This window comes from Trichoderma asperellum, chromosome 1, assembly GCF_020647865.1.
Source record: "Trichoderma asperellum chromosome 1, complete sequence".
In the NCBI taxonomy this organism is placed as follows: Eukaryota; Fungi; Ascomycota; class Sordariomycetes; order Hypocreales; family Hypocreaceae; genus Trichoderma; species Trichoderma asperellum.
In genome coordinates, this window is record NC_089415.1 from 501,696 (window position 1) to 521,506 (window position 19,811).

Consider the following 19,811-nt stretch of genomic DNA (forward strand, 5'->3'; position numbering starts at 1 on the left):
TCTATATAATGACCTGAGTAAACCAGCTGTGTGCCGCAATGGGTAAGTATACTAACTCGCTCCAAGATCAATCTCGCCGAATCGAGTTTCGGCCTCATAGCATTTACACCGACGCCAGTGGCTAAGAGATGGAGGAGACACTGCCGCGAGACCAAGTTTGATGGCCTGAACGCGATGATGGTACCTCGAGTGTCTTGCTGTTTCGCCGAATAGAATCGCATATCCTGGTCGATAAAATCTTCCCGTTACTCAGTCCAAACTGTAGCCCGACATGGCTTTTCTTTTTATAAAGCCCCCGTTTTCTGTGTTGTCTAAGGCTCCATTTCTCTCGAACCATTTCCGATCTTTTTCTCTTTATTTGCATATATTTTCTTCATTAATTTGGATACTCTACAATCCATCACATTCAACACCATGAATCAATCCAGCATCTTGGATCGGCTTTCAGCTCTCGATACTACTATCGTGTCTGATGCCTTGGATTTTCTCAACCTCAAAGGAGCCACATACGGCCTACTACCACTCTGGGCTTGTCCCAAAATCGTGGGGCGTGCCAGCACAATAAAAGTTGGCCCAAAAATCGATACGACCCCCACAACCCATCTGCTCACTCCAGTTATAGATGCGGTAGAGACAGAGGACCGTATTCTAGTAATTTCTGGGGGAATAGATGGCGTTTCATGCTGGGGTGATATCGTTTCCAATGCCTCGAAAGAGAAACGCATCCGCGGAACCATCATCGATGGTGTGAGTCGCGACATCGATGGCAGCCGTGAGGTTGGTTACCCAGTTTATGGACGTGGCGTGACTATGATAAGCGCACGCAATCGAATGATACAAATCGAATCTGGAAAACCGCTAGAGATGCGAGGCGTCACTGTCCACCAAGACGACTTTGTGATCGCTGATACATGCGGGACGGTGTTTGTCCCAGCTGACCGCATCATCGAGGTTTTGGAACTTGGTGAAAAGATCCAATACCGTCAGGCTCGCATGGTTCAGGCTGTTCGTGCAGGTCACCCCGTATCAGAGGTTATGCATGATACGCAATTTGAAGCCATACGCGAAGATAGGCTGTCTCAGACAGACGTGGTCTCCGTCAAGGGAAATCCCAAGAAAGCCAGTGCAGGCGATAAAGAGTTGGTAGCTCTGTTCACAGGGTTAGATACCCCTGGAGTTTCTGACGCGCTTGATAAGCTGGGAATTCCGGGCCAGGTCTTCAATATCATGCCTTTGTGCAACTACAAAAAGGTTACTGTAGGGCCAGCCTTCACGGTGCGTTACGTACCCGCCAGCGACCCGCCAGGAAGTGTCGGTGATTTCATCGACGACGTTGCTGAAGGCGATATTGTGGTCATCGACAACAACGGCCGCACAGATTGTACCGTCTGGGGCGATATCATGACGCAGTACGCCGGCTTGCGAGGCATTGCTGGAACTGTTGTCGACGGTGTATGTCGCGATGTAAGCCGTGTTATCGCCGATGAGTATCCGCTCTTTACGGCTGGACGGTGGATGCGAACCGGCAAGGATAGAGTTCAAGTTGGGGGCGTCAATGAGTCTATCGGCATTGGCAAAGTACGTGTTGAGCCGCGCGATATTGTCGTTGCCGATGCAAATGGCGTCGTTATTGTTCCGCGAGATCGAGCCCGCGAGGTGGCCGAAGTGGCGCAAAAGATTGAGAAAACTGAAGCTTGTATTCGGGACATGATCGCAAGAGGAGCTTCGATTGCCGAAGCTCGCGAAGAGCTCGGCTATCACAAACTGCAGCGTAAGACATGAATAATGAATGAGAAACATGATGCATGTTGATGCAAATGAAGGAAATGTTAAAAAGGAGGTTACTCGGTCAAATTTGAACATTGCTTTAGTTTACAAATGGAGGTGAATTTGTCATATTAAACTATAAAAGAATATTATAATCATGAGCAATATACAAGATCTCAAATAAAGAATTGTTTTCGACATTTGATCTTAAACTGCATTATGTGCCGCGGTTCAACGATTGAGCAGCGAAAATTAATTTTACATATGTTTTCTACTAGTTTAGCTGATATCTACCTTCCATTGAAAGGAACTTCAAGCTTTGCACGTTATTTATCTCTCATCTTGAAAGGCATTAAGATCGCGCAACGCACAATTCAGTTGTATACCAGTTTTGAATTGCCCTAATATCATAACCCATTGCCACGGTATCAAACACTTTCAGGTGTTCCTTGGACGAAGCCCCGTCATTCGAAAGTCGGCCAACCCATTTGCCATGCTTCCGAGCTGCGACCACAATCTTTTCGATAGCGTCGAGAAACTCTGGCTCGTCACCTTTGGCAGGAACATAACCAAGAATTGATAGGGCAAGATCGTTGGGTCCGATAAAAATCATGTCTTGACAAAAGATTAGTCCAATCTTCCTTGGGGCTTCCAGTACTAACCGACTCCAGGTACAGCACATATATCGTCAACATTTTCAACTCCAGCTCTCGATTCAATTTGAAGACAGATAATGAGAGTTTCATTTGCGGTTTTCAGATACGTGGGGAGGTCAATGCCATGAGTAATAGCCGGAAATGCCGAGCCCTGTCCTCGACATCCTTGTGGGGGGAACTTTGAATGGGACACAACCGCCTCGGCGTCTTCGACTGTATTTATTTGAGGAACAACGATACCGCTTGTATCAATTTTAGCATACATATTGGAAGGGATGTATGTCGCTTACTGTGCCCCAGCGTCCAGAGCTCTCTTGATTAAATCTGAGTGGGTCATTCTTAGACGAACAAGTGGTGATACCCCCAAAGCAGCGATAGCGGCAGTTGAGGAGTGCATTGAATCGTCGCTAATATTTCCATGCTCGCAATCGATGATGATACCCTTGTCACCGTCAGTGCAAAGTTTAAGTGTAACAGTTGAGAGGCACTGACATCAACGCCAGTCTGAGCTATAATTTGACCTGTACGAAACGAAGGAAGCCCCAAAAAGGTCATAATCGGTTTTGAGTTGGCTCGTAGCGCATTGAGCAAGCGTAATTGCGGGTTCGGAATCGCAGCTGTCATAGTTGGTGATTAAGATGCCCTGGATCAATACTAATCTTTCAATATTTTAACACACTTTCCCATGCGACGGCAAAATTAGAATGTAGAGAAAAGCGAAATAAAGATAGACGAAACAATAATCAGTAATGCTGATGTGAGAAAAATACAAAGGCTTTGTTGGCAGTTCACTAGAAAATCGCCACCATAGGATACAAGAGTATAAATCGAGCCAGAGGAACCAGAGACAAAAGGAAAGAAAATTAAGATTTAGAAAAACATCCAGTCCACAACATGAATAAACATAATTATATATGCTTATTCACTGATTGCTTGTACAAGTAAATGCCACTCTACAATCCGGTATTTGGTATCGGCTTGGTTGCCTCTCCACCTTGAGTGAGCTTGCGAATCTAGTCATGAGTGGTGGAACTCAGAACATCTAGCCCAGGTAGTACTAGCTCTACGGCATCTTAACAATCTCACCGAAATCTAGCCCACTTTTTGTCGGCAAGAATGTGCCTATGCCGAGACTTAATGGCGCCTGACGTATTCACCATGCTCAAAGTTTTTTCCCGTTGCATCAGCTTTTTCCCGCATGTCAGTATTTGACATTCTGTCTCCTGACACGACCGTAATCTTTGAATTTAATCCCGTAACTGATACAATGCCAAAGCTAGCCAGGCAGAATATGCCGGGTACTATGTCTTCGACGAAAGCCCCATATGCGCCAAAGACTAGATCAATAGCGTATGACAACCCATCGGCTTCGGATAGCATTAGGAATTGACTAGGGTCCTATGCTAACCATCTGGTGTATTGTTAGCTGCCGTAAATGTCATTCGCGAAGAGTTAAATGTTCTGGAGGACAACCTTGTAATAACTGTAAACGGGCAAACAAGGCTGTAGAGTGCGTTTACCCTCAAAGAGATAGATTCGTAAAAATTAGCCAAAAGTAAGTTGCGCCGGACACCTTGGCATGATAAGATTACTACACCGCAGTTTATACTGACTGGATAGGTACATTGACGAATTGATTGAAGAAAACCAACGCCTTCAGAATCGTGTATCTCAATCAGGATCGCCAATTGATGCACAAGATAATAATACTCTGGAAATCAGCCATGGGACAGACCTCCGCGATGAAGCATCGTCGATACATGTCCCCGAGTCGGCGGCTACGCCTTGGTTCATTGACATGGCTGTTCCTCATACTCCCATCCTTCTCTCTGAAGCCTCAGACTCGGCGTTTGCGACGCGTTTCCGCCAGGCAATGTCTGATTCTGAACACAGTCATCTACCCCGAGTAAATTTTCCAGCGGATGATCACCTTCTGGCCTTGGGTGATGCAGCTTGTGCATGGCCGAACCCATCCCAGGCACGTCTTCTCGTCAATGCTGCATTAAGGTGCCTTGGGCGCTGGCACCATATTGTTTGCCGCAGTGCGGTCCTTGAGGAGCTCGAGCGCAGCCTGCAACATCCCAGACCAATAGGTTTTCTCCTGCAAAGTAAACTTTGGGTACTATTTGCAATCGGAAAGATGTATGCGACACGAACATCTGCTGCTTGTAAAACCTTCCCTGGCCTGGAATACTTTGCTAAAGCTACCAAAATTCTCCGCGTCACCAGTGAGCGCCCGACCCTTGAAATGGTAGAGACGTGGCTTTTGCTGGTTTGTAGCCCTACGAATGCACTATAACATCATATTAACACTGCATCCTAGTCTTACTATTCTCTTTGTCTCAATCGACGACATTCTGCGTACAGCCTAGCTGGTTCTGCCTTGCGGGTATCTATTATCATGGGCCTGAATTTCAACGTCCCCGAGCCTCTTCTTACGGATCCTGCAGCGCGTGAGCATAGGATCCGAGTTTGGTGGACTGCTTATACATTTGACAGAATGTGGGCCACAAAACTGGGGTACCCGGTGGGAATTCATGACAGTGACATTGACGTAGACCTTCCGTCGAATAAGCTTCTGGACAGTAACTTTGAGGACTGTTCTTATTCTATCGCAATGATAGATCTGGCAAGGATATCGGGGCGTATAACTCACTCAATATATGGTAAAAGCTCTCAGCAGGCCTCATTATCGAAACGAGTCCACGACAGCCTGTCAGACCTCCATCAGTGGCTCAAAAATCTCCCCCCAGAATTGCAGATGGATTCAACACAAGATACAGACCAAAAGGCAGAATCTTTATATCTATTATTCAACCAGGTAAGGTTCCACATAGCGATTATGCGGCATTGGCTAGGAGTAACGATGTTTTCAGCTTGTGATACTTGCTACTCGTCCAGTCCTGCTTCAGGTCTTTCGCACACGTATTAAAAGTGTTGATTCGGGATCAACATCGGAAATTCCAGATTCTGCAAGCGCTCTATCGGATGCATGCATTAGATCTGCGCGTCACTCATGCCAAATCCTTACTGATTTATGGATAAGTGGCACTTTTATGATGTTTGACTATTTTCACACTCAATATCTTTTTACCGCAGCAACAGTCTTAGCCATCTCGAGCTTACTTGATGACAGGAGCGGCCAGGCTGATAGGGAATGCTTTGAAACGGCACTGCAATTTCTTTCACAGCTTAAAGACGGTGGAAATTTTGTGGCCGCTGAGTTTAAGCAACATGCGGATGCCATGACAGCTCTCTTTTCCACTGTTGAAACGAAAATGCATGGTCAGCGCGCACATGGCTCGCCAGAAGAACTTATAGACTGCGTGGGCATTAGAAGGAGAGACTTCGATTCAACGACCGCGGCGGGGGATATAACCGCAGATATAGTACTATCTGAGCCCTTTTTCCACGATCTGCTCGCTCAGCCAATGCCAGACCTTGAGTTTATCAATGCATCGCTAAGCCTAGATAGCGACCAAGGACTTTACTGGCCGATGATGACTTCGAGTAGTGACCCAGAGACACTGTATTAAATCAGCGCTCATGATTCATTACTTGAGCCATGAGATTCCGGAAATATATTCTACATATGCTATTAAGTTATATATACATTTCTTTGAACCTCTAGTAAGCCTGTCAAGTCAATCTGCCGAACTGGTGTAGTAATTTTGTCATGGCTGATGCGGAGGGAGGTTGCGACTATCAGCTCTATGTATAAAGTCTTGTATAGATGACCACATAGCTACGGGGTTGGAATACATGGGGAAATGGCCGGATTTCGGAATCTCCATTAGTTCAACCCCAGCAGCTTTTAATTTCGGTAGATATGAAAGACTCGCATGTTGTTCTCCAAACATGAAGGCCTTTGGGAACGGAAAGCTTAAAAACTTTAGTAAAAGATCGCCATTGTCTGATAATTGCACCATAGATTCGAAGACGCCTTTAATTGCGCCGGGGTGGACTCGCTGCCGAAGTGAAGCAGCATACAATGCCATTGAGTAGAAGGAAGACTGGCGACAACCCAAGATGAAGTCATTGAGAAACTCATCCATATCGTCCTTTTCCCTGTCAAATATTTGGCGACTTATAAAACAATCTTCCGGCGCAAGATTGCCTTTAATATTGACGAAGCTGCGGACGGATTTGGGGTTGTGGTGCGCAAGTTGAAGGGCCGTAAGGCCACCCATGGAATGTCCCACGACATGGAATTCCGAGATTTTGAAATGGTGGAGTACTGCCTCGGCGGTCTTAACGAGGAAGGCAATATTCACCTTCGACGGATCTGCGCACCAGGTTTCACCGCACCCAGGAGCATCGTATGCAAGGAACGGTTGTCCGTCGAATGCGGAATAAAGTCGGATGTCGACGTAGTCTTCTTTGGAACTACCCCATCCATGAAGAAACAAGATGGGTGTAGACATACCAGCTCGTCGAAAAAGCGCTAGGTCTACTAAAGTTCCATCGATCTCAAGGCGAAGGCGCTCATACACAACGCCAAAGCCTGGTGCCTGTTGCATGAGATCTGGCATTTTGTAAATTCTTATGGTAGATTTAGAGAAGCTTGAAACAAACAATTTGCCGTTATATGTAGATACTCATTCGATAGAGAGGCAACCCTTTTTATGTTCCTTCACAAAGCGGGTCTGCTATTTTCCTGGATCCATGATCTGATTAGCTAACCTCGGTGAAATCTTGAAGTCGCCGAAAATATACAAAAAGCCTAACTGTATGGTCGCTAGGTATTTACGCCAGGTTGCCACCCGCCAGCAGTGCTTTACAGAACAGTAAAAGTTATTAGAGTGACAACTTACTTTAGTGGTAGCGTTTCCGGTTATCATTAATTTGTGACACCTTTCTTCATAGACAAGAAGCTTCTTAATACGAGAAGATCAGCTTTGACATATAATTTTCGCAAAATATGCTCAATATGGCCATGTTATACCCGGGTCCAGGGTAATGAATTTGGATATGAATTATATCACTTGGCCATTCTTTAAGGGTTACTAATAAGGATGAATTGGGTTGAACATCCGGATAATGATGAACTACCCTATATTAATTATAAAATACTAGTTCTTATAAGCTTTATGAATAAGGCTACATGTATAACAATAATCAAGCTAATATAGAACTTTCTTCATTGTCAATGCTTATACCGTTAGGCTTTTCTATTTTTGTAAATAATCTGCCAGTTTCCTGCTCCTGTCCCAGAGCCTTATATACTGTCCGCCCGTTATCGCCAAGAAGCATGTTCTAATATGGAAGACCATTGTATGTAAACAATACATCATGGTTCGTTAACCAGTACTTTGGCTATATCTTCCGGTACAGGGCCAACCCGCTCTTTGCCCTAAAGGCAAATTGAACTCCAAATGTCCTGCTCTCTTTCAAGGTTTGCACCAAAGCCAGCTTCTGCGTGGGGCGGCTAGATTCGAAGATTGCTTTGTGAGCTTTTTTCGTCCGCCATCACTACTAGTGTGGGCTCAAACCAGTGCCGAGGGAGCTCTGGATTGCCGGTTCGTTTTGGATTGAAGCTTGTCATCCATTGGCATGGGTGTGTAAGGAGAGCTATAGATCAAAAGGCTCGTGAGAAATTAGTATGCCTCGCAAGCGTGATTTGTCCCCTGTTCCCGTTTACAAAGCCCTTGGTATATTTAGCAGTTATAAGAAGACCCTCGGGGCGGTCAGGTTTCGTTCCTCGTATTTATTCCTAGCAACCCAATGCACAAAGAGAGATCTATCGCGGCAGCCCATATTTGGGCAGGTCCTGTACTCAGAGCGGCTTACTTATACACTCTTCGTCGTGAAATACTCCAATGTGTCGTCATGGTAGTCAACGAATCCAACGCTACCTTCCCAGGATCATGTCTCACGTTGTCTGTTTGACGATGACATTGCTGTTTTATCTACAGCGTTACGATGAAGCTGGACGACGCCAATGGCCGCAAGCCCCAAAACGCGTGCGTCCCCATGCTCCAACTAGAGAATGAACATACCAGGAGAAATGATTGGATGCATTTCACTTTGTCGCCTCACCAATGCGGTGCTCATGGATCTTTGATACATGCTGCAGAAGGACCATCGCCGGCAGAGGTATGGGACTTGGGGGGCAGCGTGGGTGTTGAAGCATTGTTATGAGGAGTTCAGACTCAAGGATATTTGCCTTGTTGCACTACTAGACGACCGATGATTATGACGTTTGATCTGGCAGTCATCAACTGAGGTTTGGGATAAAATATTGTTTGGGGAGATAATATTGCATATCGTAAAAAAGGTTAATTCCATTTAGCCATTGCTAAGCGTTTACTCGACCTCTACCAATTTTGCACCGTGTTTAATATGGCCAAGTCAGCGCTCGCCTTGCCTTACGTCGTTTAACCGCCCCAATAGCAACGAGCGTTGATACGCCTTTCGTAACATTATCGAAGGCGCCGATGGCTTCGAATCGACAATTTACGCCGTTGCAAGACCGCGCAATCTGCAGGCATAAGGGCCTATTTACCACCCAGTGGGTTGAGAGGTTTCTTCACCTGTTTGCGCTGGCTTACGACAGCCAAATTCGCACCTCGCACTTCGCACTTCGTTTTTCGGTTTCCATTCTTCGTATTATGTTTTGTTACTACAAGCTAATTTAGTGTTTAGTTGCTTTACTAGCTAATGTCGTGTAACCTGGGGCTGCTCTATAAGCACATTTAGTGTTTAGCTGCTAAATAAACTAAATTCTATTGACTTCTTTTAGCTTAGTATTAAAACAAATATATTATAAGTCTTAGTTGTCGATTGCAAAAATTCACTTAACACCTAGATTGGTTCTTATATAATGAAATTTATTTATATATATATTATTATTATTATTAATCAGTACGAAATAGGAAATATTGTGGATTAAGCGTTCCTTTCGCTTGTTTTAGGAGTTTTATTCTTGTTGCGTTTTATGGTTATTATATAAGCTCTATCATTCGTGTTATGCATGTTCCCCTACCCCATAAACTTATTTAAACCTTGATAGTTACTAAAGGAGTGTGTTTATTAATAAATCAATATAGATAGTAACAATATGAAAACTAATAAACTAGTTTTTAGGTACTACAAGACTGATGAATTTATAACCCTGGCTCACAAGTAGTTATCTGCCCCAAGTTAATGCATGACTGTTGGAGATCCTTGTAAACTCTATCTGGCGCGTGAGGCTCGTGCAAGAAACCTTGCAAGGCAATATCCTCATGTCAAGATTCTCTCGTAGTCCTTATGAAAACGCGAATAGAAACTGAAACCTCCAATGCCAGCCATAGGGCGACTAGAAGCAAAGAACCTCGAGCGGACTACCTTCATTTGGCAGGTACTCGTAGCAAGGATTCTCGTCTTTGGAACACTGTTGACAAACGCGCCTCTATTAGCCTCTACCTGGCATGGATCAACAAGATACTTACCCGGCCATTCTGACAATCCAAGACGGATGATCCGAGAAAACAAACGTTGTCTTCCACGCCGCATATCTGTAGATTATTAGTGAATCATATCCAATGATGTGTTTTCATGCTTCCTACGCCGACAACTGCTTGCGCACGAACGTGAGCCACAAAGGCCACAACAGCAATGAGCGAGATGGTAATGGCTTTCATCGTGAGGGCAAAGATGCAAAAAGCTCAAATCAAGATGTCTTTAGATGGAAAGAATTATTGGGAGTATGAAGGGTTGAGTTTATCACAGAAACTCAGCGGTCCATAGTCCCTTTAAATAGACCAGCTCCCAAGGGGCAAGTCAAAGCAATGGCAGCGTTCATTACGGGATACACGTTCCAATTCTGCTAGACCAAGCTGAGGAATAAGCCCCAATAAAATGAACTGGGGAGAAACGAGGAGAACTGTTTAGTACACTGGGGCCATATTTGGAGCAGGGTCGCAATTTCTACCATAGTCTGTAGTAAGCAATAAAGCAAGAATTTCCCAAAGACCGCACGCCAATTTTGGGCGGTTTCATCGGGCCAGATGGAGAAACAATCGTCTGAATGAAGTACGTAGGTCAGAGATGATGCGAAGTGCGATCAACGCACTGGGACTAGTTTCGGCGACCACGACACAAACGTGCGTTACTATCCTAAGGGTTTTATATAGAGTAGGTAAACATTTGACAAACCACTAAGTGCCCATAAGCTTTCTTTAACCAACACACCTTACGTAGATATAGTTGGCGAGAAGTGACCGCACTGAGACTAATCTCAGTGCTAAGGTACATAGTGCTTTGCTATCTCATACTGGCATACGGTTTAACTGTACACTTGACCAACGGCAAGTGCCTATCAGTCTTATTTACTCAACACGCCTTAGCATCAAGTCTGTATATATGGATTTACCCAGTAGTTTTTCTTGATTTCGTTTTAGGCCCAAGTCTTACGCCGGAATCCCTTTTCTGTATGGATCCTGAATAAGCCCCATTTAAGTAGTCAATCAGCATTGAAGTATAGTACTAGATGTGGGCTACTAGAGTTTCATTACTTGACCTCAATACCAGTCAGCACTTGACAATTTTTTCAAAGCTCATCAAAAGCAATGTTATGCAAATTGTAGTCTTACAGCGTTAACCTTTCCCATTAGGGCAAGTAGTTGCTGGAAGAGAGCGTATAGAATTAGCTTCGGACGAATTGGCTTGAATGTGCTGAGAAAAGGAATGTCGCATGCATGAGAGCTTCAATCCTGCGTCTGTACGAGATGCGAAATTTGCTTCCGTGTGGCTGAAGGAAAAGTATAAGAGGATCAAATATCGCCCAGGCTTCTTCCTTTTTCCGACATCACGCACCTCTACATTCCCATTCCATAACTCATTATTCCCCGATTCTATTCTGAACCCTTGATCAAAATGGCTGAAGCTATCGGTTGGATCAATGACGCGGTGTCTTTTTTTCAATTCCTGGAATCTCTGATCCCAGGCTCGCAGGCGGCCTATTCTACGGTGCGAGTTGAAGCCGGACTCAACGGAAATGGACTTAGTGGTGCTGATGGCACAATCTCCATGATACGCATATATGACAACAACCAGAACCTTATAGGCCAGACCGATGGCGGCTACGTTTCTAGCGGCGGCTACAGCGACTTTAGTATCGAGCAGTCTGGTAACGAGCAAGCCGTGTTTGCTCAAATATACTCCTCTAATGATGCAGTTTGTGTGTCCTATGCCTCCACTAGTTGGACCGACGGCAGCCAATACGCATGGGTTGGAGACTGGGGATACCTGTGTGGATTGCCATGGTATTACGGCAATGTCTACGTAAGAATAACACCAATATTGCGCAAACCTTAGCTAACCTCTCTCTGCAGGTCGACAATGGTGGATAGTACGAACCCTTTAACCACATGATTCAATCTCATAAGCTAACTATGTACAGTGCACCTAGATGTACCTGGATTGACGGTGACGACACCAATGGCCTTTACGCGCAAAGTCTGTTAATCGACTGGACCTCGTTCGGACAAAGCAACCAAAACACGGACCCCAACTCATTCTGTGGTTACCCGGCGCTGCGCTCCTACACTTCCAGTGGCGGCGAGGTAGTTAAACGCGATAAGACTCCTAAGCTCGACTCTAGGCTTGTTATCAGCTCTGCTGCGTCACACAACGCAACAGAACTTTGTTTGAGCGAAACCTCCCGTGGCCCAGACCTTGTGTCAATGGCTGAAGGCGTGTTTTGTGATATGGCCACCAAAGAAGTCCTGCCTCTTTGTGATCAAGGCACAAAGCATGACTGCTTTCACGTTGACTCTCGTACTAAATTGCTAAGCAATGAAACTACGCATGCAAAGTCATACACTAAAGTTCTTCAATGGAAGTAGAGCTCTTCGCTATTGGCCTGCTATGCATCTCAATAATGAATGGTTGTATAGAGTCAAGTTTACATTGTAAGGATGTTCATTTCCCTTAACTTGGTACCAAAGTTACTAATTTAGTTTCTACTTTTAGCTACTCGTTTCTAGTTTAATAACTAAAGCGAGCTTTTATTTTCATCTACTTAAAACAAATTTTTTTTGGGGTTTAAATTGAAAATAAATTCATTTAGTGGTGGAATTGTTTAAGATATTAAATTTCCCTGCATCTAATGTCTACAGAAATATAATATCAAGATCGCTAGTTTTCCATGTCAAATTACCAAGTGCTAGTAAGGCTATGCTCGAAAGCAAAAAGGTGCCATGTGTCATAAATGAATAAACCTATGTGGTATCTGTTAGCCCTCTATGCCAGCAACCCTTTGGGGCTCATATCGTACCTGGAGCTACTGTAGTCACGGTTCGGCTATAATTCATATGAAATGCACAACTAATTATTAATATAATTTATGTAGCCAGTTAGTTTAACGCTCTGTTATTATATTAAGCCAACGAGACAAAAAGGTAGGTCAATACTGGCAATGGTAGGCATTATTGTGAAGATCTAGCTGCTTCCAAGGGATTTCACTCGTACATGGGATCAGGTTGTTATAATATATATATATATATATACATATATTTGGTTATCGCAAATTATGCTGTGCATAACCTGGCAATCACATGACATTTACTTCATTATTTCCCGTTCTTTCAACCAGAGGTCTTTTTTTTTTTTTTTGTTTTTTTAAATACTGAGTAGATGCCTCTAAGTTAAGCCATGCCAGTTCTGCCTGCACAGCACCGACTTTAATTGTTTCGCTCTCATTGTGCTTAACGTATGGGGTTCACAATTAGGAAGCCTCTAATATATTGCTGTTTACAAGCATTAATATACAATGAATTACGCAAGAGCAATACTTCTTTCGTATTTTATACCATGTGGTAAATACACATCTAAATAGCTTCATGCTTTTACAATCCAGATTTGTATACAGGGTAGTATGATTAGTATAATCTAAATAAACGCTACCTCTTGAGCGGTGAAGTAGGCTTGATTCTTGGGTCTAGATACAATTTGTCATTAAGCCTAATTTAGGACCGACAAACGGGCGAGTCAGTTGTTGTAGTTTCTGGCATGTCGTCCTACATTAGCGTTGGGGTTGGTGAGCAGCAAAGACTCCGATTCGCTTTAAATATTTATAATGGGAAATTCAAACCTCTTTGAGAACATTATGTCTACAAAAGCGGCGCAGTATTTTGTAGATGTGATTATATGCTGAATTATCGCAACGAGAAATGCGGGAGCTCCTGTCAAGGTGCCTCCTCACTCCAGCTCATCAAATTACTTTAATAATGAGAGTAAAACAGCACCAATAGGCCTGTTTCACCCAGGGGGCATTTGCCAAAGTGTCACATCTGGGGATTTAATGCCTATGTGATCTAATCTACAGAGCATTACTATGTAAACGTTCAAGACGATGCGAATAGTTCTCAAGCCTTAATAAGGAGTCCCTTCACTATTTTGTATACTACCCGCCATTAAATATAGTCTATACAGTCAAGTAAATCCTATGGTACCAGTACTTTAACGATGAAGGAGATCTGTTTTCTCATATGATATAGTAGCCTCCATGCCATTAAGTAGGGTATACTAGATCCTAATCTTAGCTCGTGGCATGGCACATGCTTAGAAACTATAGCTAGATACGTCTACTCTTATTGTCCCTCTGAACGTCTAGCAAAAACCGGGAAAAGCTTTACCCAGCTCGCCGTCAGTAAGTGGGTATACATACCTAGGTAATTTGGCAGAATACACAAAAGCGGGGTAAGTTATATAGCAGCTTAATGAAGAAAAGGAAATAAAAACAGATAGTTATACAATAGAAAGTGCAGGGAGAGACTACTTCAAAGACTTCAAGGAGGCATAGACACACATAAAACGCAGTCGTCCTAATCCCCGTTCCGCTTATGCAGCTGTTCGTTGTTAGCGCCAACGGCAATTGTTTCTCCGCAGGAGAGAGAGAGATAGCGAATCATCGTGCCCTACGATGATAGCTTACGAGGTATGAAGAGGGTAGCCCCCTTAATATAGATTGTTAATATACATTGATAACTATATTCTAAATGAAGAGGACTACTGGTCTTTGTTGCGTTGGTGCCCCCTTAATATTCTTGAATCCTGTTCGCCTTGGAGATTCGTCAGCGTCTACGTCACTTCGCTTGCCAAGCAGCCTCGAGTAGCAGCTAAATGAGAGATTTGTTGATCTTGACGGATGATGCTACTGAGCTTAATCGCAGGGAACTTTGTCAACCCCACCCTACTCTAAGTTCTACTTTCTATCTATTAGTTCCCATTGGAAGTCTGTCTCTGAAAAGAGAATTGTGATGCCTCTAGCTATTGTTAGAATGCGGGGAACTTAGCTTCAGCGGAGAGGATTTTTGTTATACTTTTTTCGATTCGAATTTTGCTTTCGTAGCGTGAGTTTAGGACTTGTATATCGATATTTTATATCTTTAAGCCAAACAAGGCAAAGGAATCGGTCAATAATTGTAATTGGAGCAATTATTGTACCATAGCCAGCTGCTTACAAGGGACCAGGTTGTAGCAACTTCCTTCATCCTATAAAAAGTCAACTATTATAGCCTCTACTATGAAAGTATACACTATCACCATAACAGCAATGCCACAACGTTGCGCACTTTCATCTAAAATAGCCGTTATTGGAGATGGCTCTTTGCATTTACAGCCTTAAGAAACAGCTCTAGAACAGCAATTCGCGAATGGCAATCTTTTGCAAGACCTTAATACGATTTACGACTGATATTATATTTAAACTTGTTTATGTATCTTTTTTACCAACGGATGTTTCCGTTGTTGATTGAAAATTTATCATCCAATAGCTTGTTCTTTTTCCCGCTAAATTGTTTACTATGTCTCCTAGTTAAACACTAGCGCCGCAATTGGATATTCCGTAAAATTACTCAGCAACTGAAACTCGCATTGCCGCTCCAATGAACTGCTATAGCGTTTTACAACTACATGGGTTGCTCTTTACTTGCTACCGTCGTAGAGATACTATTGTGCGACAACACGTGGGGAAAGGGGGTAATGGCTTATGTCATGGAATCGTTCAGGGGCCAGTTACAGAGACAACAGCGCTGTGAGAGAGCTTCGGCCTGGGTGGGACTCCCTCGGTCCAAGGCCGAGCAGTTGGTAAATCGTACTCCGTATTCTCGAAAAATTAGCCTGTGGGCCTCTCAATTTGCTAACTGTAGCGGGATAGCTGTCCAAAATTCGAAGTAAATAATGGGGCAATTTTGATCAGATAGCGGCAAAACCTAGGCCTACTAGCCAATCTTTTGAAGGAGTGCGGCACTGCAGCCTTACCTGATACTTTGGCGGCTAGGTTATCAATTGCCTTCCTAGGGGATGGCGCGGTTGAACAGGCGGTTTGACGTGTGACTTTGGATACGATCCTCAAATAAAGTGACGGAGATTACGGCAGTGCCGGATACGGACTAGGATCTTGGATCTTTTGTACATTTGACAGCAAAGGCCGAAATAACGGTGGTATGCTTGTTTAAGCCCTACCGTCTTGTCAGAATTCCTGGGTCTTCGATTTGTTCTATGGATATTCTATTCTATTCGCATAATGCAGTGTATTTTAATATCAAGGTCCACTTATGAATGGCATGATTCCTTTATAAAGAGGGTTGGCCGCTGAATGTCTTCAGACTTGACTATTCTATAGAGCTTCTCCATCGAACATATTCAATTGGAAATCTGACACTCATTTATAACTGTGACACTCGTTTACAACTGTGACGCTCATTTATATATTAGAATCTTCGCCATCATGCCTTCCTTCGGATTTTTTCTCGCTGCGTTGGTGGCTACGGCTGCTGCAAAGCCTGCTTATGTTGCTCCCCGGGCTAGCTGCACCTTCACTGACGCTGCAACAGCAATTAAACAGAAGGCATCATGCAGTACAATTACGTTGAACAGCATCGCTGTTCCGGCTGGTGAGACTCTAGATCTGACTGGTCTCAAGGACAACACCAATGTTCGAACGCCATATAGCTCTTATTTCGCCGGTGACTAAAGGTCTAACTCAAAATTTAGGTCATTTTTGCCGGAAAGACCACCTTTGGCTACAAGGAATGGGCTGGCCCTCTAGTGGCAATCTCAGGCAATGGGATTCAGGTACAGGGCGCCTCTGGACATACCATTGACTGTGCTGGCCAACGATGGTGGGATGGCAAAGGTTCAAACGGCGGAAAGACAAAACCAAAGTTTTTTAGTGCCCATAACCTCAAAAACTCCAACATCAAGTCGCTTAATGTCTTGAACACGCCGGTTCAAGCTTTCAGCATCAACTCGGTGACCAATCTTGGCTTGTACAATATCAACATGGACAACTCTCTCGGCGACACCGAGGGCGGACACAACACGGATGCTTTCGACGTTGGCTCTTCGACCGGGGTATACATCTCTGGAGCCATTGTCAAGAACCAGGACGACTGCTTGGCTATCAACTCCGGTACCAACATTACTTTTACTGGGGGAAACTGCTCCGGTGGGCATGGCCTGTCCATTGGGTCGGTTGGTGGCCGAAGCGACAACACAGTTAAAACGGTTCGCATTTTGGACTCGAAAATCTCCAACTCGCAAAACGGCGTTCGTATCAAGACAGTTTCTGGAGCGACTGGCTCTGTTTCTGATATTGTCTACGATAACATCTCCTTGGCAAACATTGGAACCTATGGTATTGTGATCGAGCAAGATTACAAAAATGGTGGGCCGACGGGCACACCTACTGCTGGTGTTCCCATCACTGGTCTTACTGTCAATAAGGTCGTTGGCACAGTTCAGAAGGGCGGCACGAATGTATACATTCTGTGCGCTGCTTGTTCTAACTGGACCTGGACCAACAATGCAGTTACCGGAGGCACCAAGACCAAGACAAATAAGGGCATTCCCAAAGGAGTCTCTATTTAAAGATTAATTTTCTTCTTTATTATTTTATTTTCTTATATATATATATACAGGTGTATATATATATACCTATAGCCCCAGAGGATATACTATGTCATTTTAGTAGAGATGCATATGATTGCAAAGCCAAGTTATAGTACATATATTAACATAATGCCTTACTACGCTGTGCTCTTTTCTTTTATTCTGATTCATTTCAATGCGATCCGGTGCCCTGTCCCAGCTCTTATAACATTATAAGGGATGAACAAGCGCAGTCAATTTATGTCCTCTCTTGTAGCGGCGCTTAAACATTCCTAGAGAGGAAAAAATACAGGATAATAGTCCAGGCATTTTTTTCCAGCTCTAGAATCTTGACTAACAAACCATAACCTAAGTGGCTCTTGAGTCGTTGTTGTACGCTACTTTCGGTATTCTCTCAAGGTGGGCCGGTATCGGCTTGCCTTTACCGGTATTTTTGAGGGCGGCCAGCCCACCAGCCATATTCGTGTTCTCAGCTGTTTCTAGAACGGGATGCACACCATATCTATTCTATCGAGTGGAATGGAAAGCCTTTCACCATCTCACCTTTCAGAGACATAGTTCGACGACGTGAACTCCCACTTCTATTATAATCGAAAATGAGGAAGTTGTAGGCCACCCTCATCAGTGTCGGCGCCAAGCCATCATATGCGATGGATGCTTCAGCATGTTCAACAAGAAACAACTTCGATTAAGACCATGTGTACTTCTCACGTAAATGCTAATTTCAGCCTCAATCGCCCTGATGTCGCCATAGTTCCTCCGCCGTCCTCGCCTAATAGTTCATAAAACTATGCGGACGCGGCAGCCGGAAGAAAAACGTTTTGTCATAGAGTATCAGGCATCGCAGTTCATAAATTTTGAGGCCTCGACGGATGGAGTTTTTGGCGTATCTAGACCGCGCACATGCGCTTGAGCTATTTCTACGAGACTTTATGCAAAGGATGTCACATAATATGCTTCGGCTTAAATTTATAGCCTATATCCATACAAATGATTGTATATTATTATCTATGCCTACCAAAAGACCCTGGATGAATTAGAAGTTAATGAGAAAATTTGTTTTGTGATGACAAAAATCCACCTTCAGGCCCTTACTAATGTGAACTGGACATTTTTGTCGATTTGTATTTGTATTGTATTTCCCTATTACAATGGGCAGAGTCTATTACCACTATTTGTAGTCTAGAACCATTAAGAGAATATATGCAGTGGGTGGTTTGGCAGATAATAACCTGGGTCGTTGAACCGTAAGCCCTGGTCCAAGTTACTGATGAGTTGTAGCTCCTCAGCCATCAGGTCAAACCCAGTTGCATCAAGATTTTGGCTCAATCGAGACGCATTGTTGGATTTTGGGATAACCGCGATATTCCTTTGTGTAAATTAGCTGAAAATCTTCGTTGTTGAATGTCTTGTTTGTTTAGTATTTACCGTTGAGTTGCCCAGCGCAACAGAATCTGCGCATGGGTAACGCCGTACTTTTTGGCCAAGGCCGGGATTGGCTCGACCTCAAACAGCGTAGGCATTTTCTTTGCCTTGGCCGAGAAAACTTCGGGAAGCTCCAGGAAAGATTGTGGGCCAAAGGAGGAGTATGCAGTGACAACAATTGAGTGTAGTTGTGCCATTTTCACTAATCCAGGTTGCACTAGATATGGGTGGTGTTCGATCTGCAGCGAGGAGATGGGATGCTTCGCGTAACTCATGATGTCATACAGAGATTGTGCCTGGAAGTTGCTTACGCCAATGCTGCGGACAACTCCCTCGTCGACAAGCTGCTCAAGACTCTCCCATGTCTCCCGTATGGGAACCTTGTCTTCCTCGACGGTGCCACTGTCGTCGGTCCACCAGGCCTAATATCTGGGTGTCAGAGACTAATATTTCTCCAAGCCAAATCATCTCTTCGAAACCTACAGGATATTTGCGGACGGCTGGGTCGATGTACTTCAAGGCGCAGGGAAAGTGAATGAGCAAGAGATCGATATACCCTAGCCCCCAAGATTCGTTCTGGGAGCGTGCCATTTCAAGCGCATGCTCTTTTCTGTGATAGTTGTTCCATAGCTTGGTCGTAACGAAGATTTCTTCGCGCTTCACGAGACCTTCCCGGATGGCCCTACGAATACCCTCTCCTGCTTCCTTCTCGTTTTGATAATCGTAGGCCCCGTCAAAAAGACGGTATCCTGCCTTGATGGCCTAGAAAAATATCTGTTAGTCGAATAATCCTGCATTGCGCACTGGCCATCGATGTTGCTTATGGCCTTCCCAAGGGTGATGTAACTGACATTGTAGACTATCTCAGCAGCAGATTCCTTTGGAACCTTCCATAACCCAAACCCGACTAGTGGCATCTGGTGGCCAGAGGCTAGCTTTACAGTCACAGAAGAGGTCATGGTTCAAACGACTCTATTGTGAGATATTAGCTCAAGTTGACAGTGTCGACCTCTATGATCAACGAGCTTCCTGACGGGCTTCTTGAATGTTTCCATCCCCAGTTGAGCTTCGCAGCAGAGTAAG

At 44.2% G+C, this 19,811-nt stretch overlaps 8 protein-coding genes across 8 annotated transcripts; 4 read left to right on the forward strand and 4 right to left on the reverse strand.

The window, feature by feature from the left end:
• Positions 1 to 414: 414 nt before the first annotated feature.
• On the forward strand, positions 415 to 1,782 carry TrAFT101_000113 (uncharacterized protein; the record flags this gene model as incomplete). The annotated part of the gene is made up of 1 exon (XM_024907074.1): positions 415 to 1,782. One exon carries the CDS (start codon positions 415 to 417, stop codon positions 1,780 to 1,782), a length of 1,368 nt encoding a protein of 455 aa, XP_024755825.1.
• Positions 1,783 to 1,979: 197 nt separating this feature from the next.
• TrAFT101_000114 (uncharacterized protein) lies at positions 1,980 to 3,151 on the reverse strand. The gene is made up of 4 exons (XM_024910794.2): positions 2,916 to 3,151; positions 2,714 to 2,865; positions 2,430 to 2,665; positions 1,980 to 2,382 (listed from the first exon to the last, which is right to left on the reverse strand). Exons 1-4 carry the CDS (start codon positions 3,045 to 3,047, stop codon positions 2,120 to 2,122), a joined length of 783 nt encoding a protein of 260 aa, XP_024755826.1. The 5' UTR covers positions 3,048 to 3,151; the 3' UTR covers positions 1,980 to 2,119.
• Positions 3,152 to 3,616: 465 nt separating this feature from the next.
• On the forward strand, positions 3,617 to 6,201 carry TrAFT101_000115 (uncharacterized protein). Its single transcript, XM_024908951.2, has 5 exons — positions 3,617 to 3,773; positions 3,850 to 3,978; positions 4,044 to 4,695; positions 4,747 to 5,244; positions 5,300 to 6,201. Exons 1-5 carry the CDS (start codon positions 3,622 to 3,624, stop codon positions 5,957 to 5,959), a joined length of 2,091 nt encoding a protein of 696 aa, XP_024755827.2. The 5' UTR covers positions 3,617 to 3,621; the 3' UTR covers positions 5,960 to 6,201.
• On the reverse strand, positions 5,801 to 6,955 carry TrAFT101_000116 (uncharacterized protein; the record flags this gene model as incomplete). The annotated part of the gene is made up of 1 exon (XM_024904088.2): positions 5,801 to 6,955. One exon carries the CDS (start codon positions 6,953 to 6,955, stop codon positions 6,098 to 6,100), a length of 858 nt encoding a protein of 285 aa, XP_024755828.1. The 3' UTR covers positions 5,801 to 6,097.
• Positions 6,956 to 9,723: 2,768 nt separating this feature from the next.
• TrAFT101_000117 (uncharacterized protein) lies at positions 9,724 to 10,048 on the reverse strand (the record flags this gene model as incomplete). The annotated part of the gene is made up of 3 exons (XM_066125925.1): positions 9,724 to 9,798; positions 9,857 to 9,922; positions 9,974 to 10,048. 3 exons carry the CDS (start codon positions 10,046 to 10,048, stop codon positions 9,724 to 9,726), a joined length of 216 nt encoding a protein of 71 aa, XP_065982022.1.
• A 1,234-nt stretch (positions 10,049 to 11,282) lies between these two features.
• TrAFT101_000118 (uncharacterized protein) lies at positions 11,283 to 12,253 on the forward strand (the record flags this gene model as incomplete). The annotated part of the gene is made up of 3 exons (XM_066125926.1): positions 11,283 to 11,690; positions 11,741 to 11,757; positions 11,809 to 12,253. The coding sequence occupies 3 exons, from the start codon at positions 11,283 to 11,285 to the stop codon at positions 12,251 to 12,253; spliced, it is 870 nt and encodes a 289-aa protein (XP_065982023.1).
• Positions 12,254 to 16,055: 3,802 nt separating this feature from the next.
• PG1 (Polygalacturonase 1) lies at positions 16,056 to 17,453 on the forward strand. Its single transcript, XM_024901277.2, has 2 exons — positions 16,056 to 16,347; positions 16,407 to 17,453. Exons 1-2 carry the CDS (start codon positions 16,141 to 16,143, stop codon positions 17,280 to 17,282), a joined length of 1,083 nt encoding a protein of 360 aa, XP_024755830.1. The 5' UTR covers positions 16,056 to 16,140; the 3' UTR covers positions 17,283 to 17,453.
• A 940-nt stretch (positions 17,454 to 18,393) lies between these two features.
• TrAFT101_000120 (uncharacterized protein) lies at positions 18,394 to 19,524 on the reverse strand. Its single transcript, XM_024910795.2, has 3 exons — positions 19,212 to 19,524; positions 18,732 to 19,150; positions 18,394 to 18,672 (listed from the first exon to the last, which is right to left on the reverse strand). The coding sequence occupies exons 1-3, from the start codon at positions 19,317 to 19,319 to the stop codon at positions 18,495 to 18,497; spliced, it is 705 nt and encodes a 234-aa protein (XP_024755831.2). The 5' UTR covers positions 19,320 to 19,524; the 3' UTR covers positions 18,394 to 18,494.
• Between the last annotated feature and the right edge of the window lie 287 nt (positions 19,525 to 19,811).

Coding starts and splice junctions, on each gene's coding strand:
- TrAFT101_000120 (XM_024910795.2), bottom strand. CDS start 19,319: ATGGCACGCTCCCAGAACGAATCTTGGGGGCTAGGGTATATCGATCTC. Junction 19,151..19,211: donor CAGCCGTCCGCAAATATCCT/GTAGGTTTCGAA, acceptor CCCAGATATTAG/GCCTGGTGGACCGACGACAG. Junction 18,673..18,731: donor TTGCGCTGGGCAACTCAACG/GTAAATACTAAA, acceptor ATTTACACAAAG/GAATATCGCGGTTATCCCAA.
- TrAFT101_000115 (XM_024908951.2), top strand. CDS start 3,622: ATGTCAGTATTTGACATTCTGTCTCCTGACACGACCGTAATCTTTGAA. Junction 3,774..3,849: donor CCAAAGACTAGATCAATAGC/GTATGACAACCC, acceptor GTGTATTGTTAG/CTGCCGTAAATGTCATTCGC. Junction 3,979..4,043: donor TTCGTAAAAATTAGCCAAAA/GTAAGTTGCGCC, acceptor CTGACTGGATAG/GTACATTGACGAATTGATTG.
- TrAFT101_000114 (XM_024910794.2), bottom strand. CDS start 3,047: ATGACAGCTGCGATTCCGAACCCGCAATTACGCTTGCTCAATGCGCTA. Junction 2,866..2,915: donor TAGCTCAGACTGGCGTTGAT/GTCAGTGCCTCT, acceptor GACGGTGACAAG/GGTATCATCATCGATTGCGA. Junction 2,666..2,713: donor GCTCTGGACGCTGGGGCACA/GTAAGCGACATA, acceptor AATTGATACAAG/CGGTATCGTTGTTCCTCAAA.
- PG1 (XM_024901277.2), top strand. CDS start 16,141: ATGCCTTCCTTCGGATTTTTTCTCGCTGCGTTGGTGGCTACGGCTGCT. Junction 16,348..16,406: donor GTCTCAAGGACAACACCAAT/GTTCGAACGCCA, acceptor CTCAAAATTTAG/GTCATTTTTGCCGGAAAGAC.